The following is a 10,578-nucleotide window of genomic DNA, read 5'->3' as shown; positions in this document are numbered from 1 at the left end:
CTAATAAACAATGACAGATCCAGAAAAATAGCTAGTAGCCTATTGCATTTGAAATTTTTTGGACAAATTTTCATGATTGATTCGATGTTTAATTGAGACGACTTTAAAAGCAAATTTGGGCTACTCAGGCCAATTATCAACATCATATTAAACTTGAATATTTAAGTATTCCATTCAACAAATTCGTTTGACAAAATCAATAGAACAAGTTTGTAAACTTATTTATTTGTAGGTAAAATTGGAGTTTACTAACACTGAATTATAATAGTGGACATATGGGGATGTAGCTCAGATGGTAGAGCGCTCGCTTAGCATGCGAGAGGTACGGGGATCGATACCCCGCATCTCCATTTTTATTTGTTTTTTTTTAATTTTGAATATTAGCTCAGGATTATCAATACTTGGTCATTTGGTGCACATAGTAAGTACTTGTGAAGAGAATGATGCACACCATTGGCTCATCATTTGCTCATCTGGCTGCCACTGAATCCTAATAATACCAACTCTTGATCATGTAATATTCAAATCGAACCGTGAACCAACAATCCGGATAGAAATTGTCGGTTCATGAACCATGGTCATACGTGAGTCGTAGATCTAATGGTTTGGCACATGACTTAGTGTTAAGTCTTCATTTCTGCAAACGTTGTAATCTGCCTTTGTACTTTACTATTCTGATCTATCTATCTAATTTTTTTGGGGAAAAAAAAATTTTCTCCTAGTTTTTTTATTCCATATTGCTTTCCATGCTTGGATACTTAATTCCTTTTTCTATTTTAATTTTATACATGTTATTCATGACTTCAAATATGTCTTTTTAACATACTGCTGCAAAAGTATGTAATTGACGAAGTCCAAGCTTACATTTTACTACCACAGTCGTTGGCGCGTTATAAATTTGTCTCTACCGAAAACTTTAATATCTATAAATATCAAAGTGTTGATATAGTTCAATGTTATCGAGTATTTACCTCCCAAATAAATCTAGGAACTCAAATATTGAAATTGCTAGTTTTATATGTTACCAATTTTTGGGATAATTTATTCATCAAAAAAAGTTTTTGGGGTAATGTTCAATGTCAACCCTTTAACTTTCCTCTCTCTCCCTCATTATAGTCTTTAAAGTTTAGTTTATAACAAGCTTCTCTCAATTTCTATTGAATATTCGTATTTCTCTGATATTATTACAGTTATTTTTGTCAAAAAAGTATATGACGGGTGAATTTATGAATCATCATATAAAATAGGTAACAGTTAGTCACCACGTCATTAAATATAAAATAAAAAAGGGATATTGACAAAAGAAATTTCAACGTTTCACTTTTGTAGTGATTTAATCCAAACGTTTAAAACATTATAAAACAAATCATAACCTTTTCTATTTTTGCAAATTGTAGTCCCAATCAGTTTTCCGGCAATTTTGTCTCTTTTTTTAGACTACAAAATTCAAAAACACAAAAAATTAGGATTTTATTTAAAAATATTTTGAAACGTTGGGATTTAATATGCCAATACATGTATTTAATATGGATGCCACGTATGTACAACGTTGCCGGAAAACAGTCGGGGCTATAAATTGCAAAAATAAAAAAAATTGAGATTTATTTTGTGACGTTTTAAACGTTGAAATTAAATCGCCACAAAAGTGAAACGTTGAAATTTGTTTTGCCAATATTTCAATAAAAAATTAGAACAACATAGTTATATAACTGAAATGTTTTAGATTATAATGAGAAAGATGAGAGTTAGCTAGACGGTAAATTAAAATTAACCCCAACTTCTGTGTTGCTTAAGTTCAGAAGAAATTGGGCTGTAATCCAAAAACATTTATTGTTAGAGAGAAAAAAGAAATAGAGCATCATTTTCATTGAAGCTCTATAATTTAACCTCTAGTTAATTTAAAACACTTTTTTTAATAAAGAACAGCTACTACACGCCAACCCCAATCATTTAAATTTTAGAGGACTTAGTTTAAATTAATGTTGTATAACATATGAAAAGCCTAATGCTTGGAAAATCCAAACCTTTCTATTTTTATTTTTTGCAAATCTAATCAAAAAAATTAATTTCATCCGTTTTAGTCCAAATGAAAAAATCAACTGTAGTTTTGATTAATTTTTGAGCAAATTACTCTGAACCCCACATATGTTATAATTTACACTTTTATTTTTCTTATTTAAAAATCAAACGATCTGATCCTTTATTTTCTTTTTAACAATTTAGTCCTTCCGTCTTTTTTTATTGTTAATCAACCGAGTTTTTTAGTTCAATTTAACATATTATTTTAATATTTAAATTATGAAAAGTTAGATGTATTTTATTTTATTTTATCAGTTTTTGGAAGAAGTTTTTTGGGGTAACTATGAGGAAAGAGCTTAAAATATAAATCAAAATGTTTGGCTCTCGATAATCGATATCATACATAGAGTGTCTCTCGAGCTGATAACCGAGCAATCAATATTCGCAGATCTCTTGACAAAAATAACAGATATTTCAATTTATCCAAAAAAAAAACAGATATTTCAAGAAATGATAAAACAAGTTTACAATCTTCAAAAATATTCCATACAACGATTTATGAATTAATATTAAATTTATGATATACCTTACCTCAGTTGCCCTAATAGTATATAGTATATTTTTGGACCAACATTTTCTGTAAATGCAGAGATGCCAGCAAAAGAAATAAACTTCAGTTTTTCTATAAAGTAATAAAAACTCTCTCAAGTCTCATTGACTTTAACCAATTATTCTAAAGATTTGCATTTAATTATATTGAAATATATATTTCAGATATATTTCATCTTAAATTACTATACACTGATGTAGGAATCATGAGAAACGAGGATCGCAAATCTTATTATTTAACGATTAAATAAATCAAACAAACATATGTTATATATGTTAATGCATCATCATGTCTTTAAACAAAGGTTATACATAATTATTACTAACTTTTGCTTATTTATTTATTTTGATTACATGTTTTCTTTATAATCGAAGATATATTCCTTAAGATCTCCTTTAATTATAATTTTTTAAATATTGAAAGTGCAAAGCACTAGTTTTTATTTTATTTTCATAATTCCATTGATTGAGTTGGAAGTTACTTATGATCATTAAAAATAATGCTAACATGTAAAACAATTTTTTTTGCGAACATTACAATTGCATTATAAAAAGTAGTTTGAAGTTCACCATCACCACCATACCCTTATATTCATTTCCATCTCCAACACCTATTTTCCGGCGAAACCATGGCGGGGCAAGATCAGGAACAGCCACACTCTCCGTTAGTTGACCGGACAAGTAGCAACGACAAAGAAGCTGCCACCTATTCGAAGCAAATTCGTCGTAAAAGATGTATCAAGTGTTGTGGATGCATCACAATTGCATTATTAATCCCTGCCATAGTGATTATTATATTAATTTTCACTGTTTTCCGGACCAAAGATCCGTTCATTACATTGAATAAAGTGATCATCACTCATATGGAGGTAATCAACAACACAATGATTCCGAAACCAGGAACAAACATATCCGTAATTGCAGACGTATCGATAAAAAATCCGAACGCGGTGTCATACAAGTACGAAAATACCACGTCGGTTCTCTACTACCGTGGGGTCCAAGTCGGAGAGGCTCGAGGGCCACCGGGGTATTCGAAGGCACGACGGACCATGCGGATGAATTCTACGGTAGATTTGGTCGCTGATAAGTTGATTTCGAACCCTAATTTGGCTACTGATGTGGGTACTGGATTGTTAACGATAGGTTCCTACACAATATTACCGGGGAAGGTGAAAGTTTGGTTTGTAAAGAAGCATGTGACAGTAAAAATGAATTGCACTGTGACGGTTAATATTACAAGCCAGGTAATTTCGGCACAGAAGTGCAAGAGTAAGGTTGACCTCTAGGAGTTGTTTGGCATTAGTTCAAGCAGTTTTTTTTTTTTACTTTTGGTCATATTTGATTTTAATTGGTTGGCATTTGATGTTTTTACTTTTTTTATTGCAGTAAATTATATGTTCTGTAATTTTTTATTGTTTTTGATCATATGTTCTGTAATTTTACTCATGCTTTGATTCTTAATTCTTTTTTCTAATTTTTAGTTTATATTTAAACATTATTGATCACCTTCTTAACTATGTCTTTAACATCATAGAAAGGTACGTATTGACAAAGTCCAAGCTAATATCTTATTACCAAAAGTCCCGGCGCCTACTATTCTTTTCCTTACCAAAAGATTTAAAATATTACTTACCAAAAACAAAATATAGAGAATAATCAATAAATGACAAAAAATATAGGAACTCAAATATATGTTGCCATTTTTTATTGGTAAAACAATTTTTTATCTTCATGATTTCAATTATTTTGTTACATATAATTTTCTTTTAAAATAGTGTGGTACATTAATTTTGTAAGATAGGACAATTAAATTTTACTTTGAATTAAATTAAAGTTATAAAAAAATTCTTCTCTACTTGGATCAATTAAGTAAATTCACGTAAATAATTCACATCGGATCAAACACGTTTCAGATATATGCGTCCTACTTCATAAGAGTCAATTGAACTTTTAATTTATTATCAAACTTTTTAATCTAAAAATTTGAATTTAAAGTAGATAATAAATTTGATTGTCTATGTGTGGAGAGTTAATTTCATTCTCTATTTTATTTTTATTGATAAAATGTCAGTTTTTAAATAAATTAGTTACTTTTTGTTTTAAAATAATGTTTTATTATTTTTTTAATATAAAAAGTAGTAAATAAATAAATAACATAAAAATGAAATGAAATAGGTCAATATTATTAATATTTACGAAAGTTAAATGAAATAAAAAGTTAATATTATCGAACTAAAATTGAAAATATTATTTCTATTTTTAATTTTAAGATGTTTTTTTATTATCGGAGATACTCTAATAGTGTCAAAACCAAATCTCTTCAACTTTTGAATATCTATCTATTTTTATTTTTTGATACATGTACATGAGATTTTTTAACTGATTCCAAATATAAGACACCATCTTTAAACTTTCCATATTTAGATTAATCCACATTTGAACCGTGTGAATTTCTTATGAAGACAAACTTTGGTCCAAATTTTAAACGGTTGCATACATGAGCAATTAAAGTTTGAACCTGCGACTTCATTTAAACCATCTAAAAAATTTAAAAGTTATCAATGTACTTCAATTAAGCCAATTAGCTGAAAAAATTTATCATTTTTTTAAGAATCGATTTAATTGTGACTATATGATAATTGAATGTGCAATTTCTATAAGTTTGGAAGAAGAAGAATTCGCAATTAAGATGCTACATGACTATGATAAATTATCATTTTATATTTTATGCCACTTGACAATGCTATATAAACATAATTAAGTTAATTTTATAAAACCGAATAGATTTTCAACAAATTGGCCAAATTGGTATACATTTATGATTTTTTAAAATATTATAAATTTTTTAAAATTAAAAAAATTGATTTTTGGCAAGGTAAAACATTTTCGTTGAAGCTCTGTATCTTTTCTTTGATTACAAACTTATATCTTAATTTCTAGCTAGTTAATTAAAAAAAACTCATTATTTTAAAGATATCATTATTTGTTACAACTACTGCCTGCCAACCCCAATTATTTGTTTCAATTCAAAAGTACTTAGTTCTAAATTAATGATGTATAGCTAGCTCTTTTTTTCTAAATATATATGAAACTGAATGATTTATGATGAAATTATTATTTTTTGTTATATTTAAAAAACGAACATTATATATAGTATATTTGAAACACGAACATTTTTCAGGTCTGCCGAAGATTAAATTCCGGCTAATAATCACTCATGGCCTTTAAACTTTAGAGTTACGTGTATAAAACTCCCTGAAATTTAAAAACGGACACTAAACCCTATAATTTTGTGGCGGCACTCACAAAACCCCCTGAGGACGAAAATACTTCTGATGCCGTCTTTTCTGGTCAACTGCCATTTTTTTTTTAAAAAAACTGACGGCGCCACATCATCTGACACATCATCAAAAAGTCAAAAAAAGTTAAAACACCCAAAATATCCCAACTCAATCTAACATAAACTATTCGGCCAACATGTCCACCGCCCACCTGACCACCACCGCCACCCGACCCCGCCGAATTTTTTTTGATCATTTTCCCCAAGTTAATGATGACCGAAAAATTTTCCGGTCATCGAACCGGAAAATTTTCCGGCGGTGGTCGAGTGGGGATAGTGGTTCGGTCGGTTGTTGTGTTAATCTATTGGTTTAGATTAGATTGAGTTGATTTTATTTTTTTGTCTTTTCTAAATTAAATTAGGGATATTTTGGGTGTTTGAAATTTTTAAGGTATTTTGCTGACGTGGCAGAAGTTGTGATAGTGTCATATTTTTTTTTTTAACAATGACAGTTAACTGAAAAAAACGGCGTCAGAGGTATTTTTGTCATATTTGGAGTTTATGGGAGTTTTGTGAGCGCCGCCAAAAAGATCAGGGGATTTTGTGCCCGTTTATAAACATCAGGAGGTTTTGTGCACTTATCCTCTAAATTCAGAAACTATGGGTGATTATTAGCCTTATATTCCGCATCACATTTTTTTGTGAACACAAGATGCCGGCAAAAGAAATCAACTTCAATTTATAAATGGCGCGGAATTTTTTTGTTAGATGGTGAACAATCATTCAATTACTAATAATTAAGTCAAAGAACTCTTCGATGACTTTAACCAATTATTTCATAACTTTGCGAAAAAATAAATTGAAGTATTTATTCATCAAAAAAAAAACTTTGCTAAAAAATAAATTGAGGTATTTATTTTAGAGAGATTTTCATCTTAAATTACGATAAATTGACGCAAGGATTATGAGAAACGAGGGCCTATCTCATTATTTAACGATTAAACGAGGGCGTATCTCATTATTTGATTTAGTTGGATTTTCTTTTTTACTATTTAGTTTGGAGAAATACTTGTGTAGACTCGGTCTATCACGTCATCCGTGGACTAAGCCAATCATACCATAACACCTCATTAAAATGAGGGTATTCTTGTAATTTTATTTGTTATTTGCATACACTTTTGAATAATGATATTATAAGAATAACCTCATTTTAATGATGTGTTATGATATGATTGATTTAGTCCACGGATGACGTGGTGGACAGAGTCTACCTAAGAATTTCTCGTTAGTTTGTTTAGATTGGGTTAGTGATTTGAGATGTTGCCATGTCAACTAATTTATTGAATTGGAGGTGACATGGATGACATGGAAGCAATAAATTTAATTCGATTCAAAAAATGGCTGGAAAAAAATATAACAAAATTGGCTAAATTTGATAATTTTAAAAGGTTTGATTATAACTTACAGAATATGTAAAGATTAATTTTTTTTTTTAATGATTATGCCTAATTTTAATTGACTTAGCTTTGTGTACTGAGTTTACTAATATAAGATTAGTGCCTAGTGACCAAAACAAAATAAATATCTTAAACCAATAGAGGAAATTCACCTGTTTATTCAAACGTTACATTAGTTGAAAATGTAAACCCTATAGGATGTGATAAATTATCAAATGAAAAATATTTTAATTATAACAAAATTTTGATTTAAATGATCTATGTAAGTCAACATTCAACGCCTGAATCTTTTGTTAGGAGACATAATATATATAAAAAATCAAATAAAACTAGAAAAATTATTAAACATCAAAATCAAATGATGCCAACATGTTTGACAAATTTTTGCTTACACTACAATTGCATTATAAAAGCAGTTTCAAGCATACCATCACCACCGTACCTTATTCATTATATCCAACACCAAATTTTCTATCAAAATCATGGCGGAGCAAGATCAGGCACGGCCACTAGCTCCGTCGGCGGACCGGACAAGTAGCGACGACGAAGAAGCTGCGATCCATTTGAAGAAAATTCGTCGTAGAAGATGTATCAAGTGTTGTGGGTGCATCACAGTTACATTATTAATCCAAGCTATAGCGATTGTGACATTAATTTTCACTGTTTTCAAAGTTAAAGATCCAACCATCAGATTGAATAACGTGATCATCACGCATATGGAGCTAGTTAACAACACAATCCCTAAACCAGGCACAAACATATCCTTAATTGCTGATGTCTCCGTGAAAAATCCGAACGTAGCGTCGTTCAAGTACGATAATACCACATCGACTCTATACTACCGTGGGATCATTGTCGGAGAGGCACGAGGGCCCCCGGGGCATTCGAAGGCGCGACGGACCATGCGGATGAATGCTACGGTAGATTTGGTCACAGATAAATTGATTTCGAACCCGAATTTGGCTAGTGATGCGGGCTCTGGACTGTTAACGATAGATGCATTCACAAAACTACCGGGGAGGGTGAAAATTTGGTTTGTGAAGAAGCACGTGACGGTAAAAATGAATTGTAGTATGACGGTTAATATTACAAGCCAAGCAATTCATTCCCAGAAGTGCAAGAATGACGTGGACCTCTAGGCAGAGTAAATTTTTTTATATTCATGTATATGTAGAATTATATGGTTGTTAGTTATATTTATTCTGTTTTATTTGTTTTTTTTACTTTTGGTTATATGATTTCTATATTGTATTTGAATTAATTAGTTTGCATTCGAGATTTTCACCTTTTTATTGCAGTAATTAATTCAAATAATATTACCATCTTTTCCTCGACCGAAGCTTTACAATATTCGAGCAACAGTTTTTCTAAATCAGTTTGTAAATATTAGCGCCAATAATTGTGCGACACTTTATCTATCCCCTTTTGGTGAAATCCGTCGGAAGTCACTCAAGTTCATATTCGTCGGTAAAATATGTCGTTAAAGTATAAACTTGAAACAAATTTTTAACCCGTCGAAAATATACTGCTTTTATATTAGTGTTCTGTTCTAATTTAAATGAAGTTTTAATTTACATCATTCATTTTGTAATGAATTGTGTAGATTTATTAAACATCCCAATCAAGTTATAAAATAAAAAAATTAATTCAGATGGAAGAGTACCAAAGTTGTGTGGGAAAGAAATAAAAACTGGGAAAAGATATTATTTCACTTTTCATGAGTATTTAATTTGCGGCCGGCAACATTCATATAGGAGGACTACCGAAGTGGTATTCGAGGTAAGAATTTGAGCTATTGACTAAGTTTCAGTCCATTAAATATAAATTATTAGATAAAATAAATGAAAAGATGAACCTTTGATTGTATAAAATTGCTTTAGAAGAAATTATTGCATTTTAATATTGTAAACATACATTTACGTTGATCTAACATACAAGAAGATATTTATGCAAACATACATATAATATTATTTATTATTTCCAAATTATTAAATGAATTTGAAAAAATTAAAATGTATAACTGTTTTGTTCAAATATTACAACAAAACTTTTCTAAATTTTCATAGAAAATAATAAAATAAACTTCAAGAAGGAAGATATTATAATTTTTTTTATTAAAAATCAAGAAAAATACGAAATAAATGTGCTAGAAATGTTTGAAAAAGAGTGAGAGGTGCAAGTATTTATATTGAAATAGAGGAAATTTTGAATATGAACATCATCAGAACCATAATTCAACTGCCTAGTGGATTTATTCATATGTTGAACTTTTGCACTTAATTTGTCAATATCAGAAATTAATGTGCAGTGCCAGAACCACAAAAATATATCATATCATAGTAAATGAAAATGAAATATCAAACTCCAGTCACAGTCATGGAAAATTTTCTTCGACAACACACTTGAAAGAAAAAGAGGGCAAATGCTCGAGCATAAAGTAAACTATGCATACAGAGAAGAGATTTTAAATAGCAATTTACTCCTCGATTTATAAGCAATACACAACTAACATATAAATTAATTTTACGAACAAATCAATTTAAATGTAACTAGTTATGGTCAATTAATCAAATTTATGTAAATTGGTTTACAAATTCACGGAATAAATTTCATGGAATAAATTTCTAATTGAAGAGACAATTAGCTTATAAATTGAAAGAACTTCTAAATTTAAGACTAATTTTTTCATAAAATTAATTTATATACTAGTTGTTAATTGCTTATAAGTTGAAGGGAAAATTGCTACTTACGTACAGGAAGAGAGTTTATCTCATATAACCGTTGTGCTATATTTCATATTTATAACAAGATAATAAACATTTGTCATAGAAAATCTTTTAATTATTATCATTTATTTTATCATTAAATAATTTCATATTACTAATGCATTACTGTTTAATGCACGAATAACATAACGGAACAGTTGTATAATTTTGATATAAGAAAAATGTAAGAAAGATTTGGCATTGAAAAAAATGTTATTTTATGCTAAAAAAATGCCGTGTAAACTGAATGTGCTTAAATAAATCAGTTTTTGAATCTAGATTTATATTCAGACACCACGTTTTGAATAAGTTTAAACACTTAATGAAACTTGTTTTTTGAGAGATTGATTTAAAATTTAAAATTTAGCAAAATTTTAAAACAATTATTATCAACGTTTATCAATTAATTTTTACGACTAAATTTTATCAATTATAATCGAATTTT

The 10,578-nt window shown here is 29.2% G+C and overlaps 2 protein-coding genes and 1 non-coding gene across 3 annotated transcripts; all 3 read left to right on the top strand.

The window, feature by feature from the left end:
• Positions 1-277: 277 nt before the first annotated feature.
• On the top strand, positions 278-350 carry TRNAA-AGC (transfer RNA alanine (anticodon AGC)). Its single transcript has one exon. It is a non-coding gene; the product is annotated as a tRNA-Ala (tRNA).
• A 2,764-nt stretch (positions 351-3,114) lies between these two features.
• On the top strand, positions 3,115-4,105 carry LOC126688193 (uncharacterized). The gene has a single exon (XM_050382809.1). The coding sequence runs from the start codon at positions 3,258-3,260 to the stop codon at positions 3,915-3,917; it is 660 nt and encodes a 219-aa protein (XP_050238766.1). The 5' UTR covers positions 3,115-3,257; the 3' UTR covers positions 3,918-4,105.
• Positions 4,106-7,798: 3,693 nt separating this feature from the next.
• On the top strand, positions 7,799-8,629 carry LOC126687980 (late embryogenesis abundant protein At1g64065-like). The gene has a single exon (XM_050382533.2). It carries the CDS (start codon positions 7,851-7,853, stop codon positions 8,505-8,507), a length of 657 nt encoding a protein of 218 aa, XP_050238490.1. The 5' UTR covers positions 7,799-7,850; the 3' UTR covers positions 8,508-8,629.
• The last annotated feature ends 1,949 nt before the right edge of the window (positions 8,630-10,578 follow it).

The sequence above is a fragment of the Mercurialis annua genome, linkage group LG6, assembly GCF_937616625.2.
Source record: "Mercurialis annua linkage group LG6, ddMerAnnu1.2, whole genome shotgun sequence".
NCBI classification, from domain to species: Eukaryota; Viridiplantae; Streptophyta; class Magnoliopsida; order Malpighiales; family Euphorbiaceae; genus Mercurialis; species Mercurialis annua.
The sequence above is the reverse complement of the archived record's forward strand: the minus strand, read 5'-3'. Positions and strand labels throughout refer to the sequence as shown.

Bases quoted from the DNA above. Each gene is read 5' to 3' on its own strand.
- LOC126687980 (XM_050382533.2), top strand. From the start codon at position 7,851: ATGGCGGAGCAAGATCAGGCACGGCCACTAGCTCCGTCGGCGGACCGG.
- LOC126688193 (XM_050382809.1), top strand. From the start codon at position 3,258: ATGGCGGGGCAAGATCAGGAACAGCCACACTCTCCGTTAGTTGACCGG.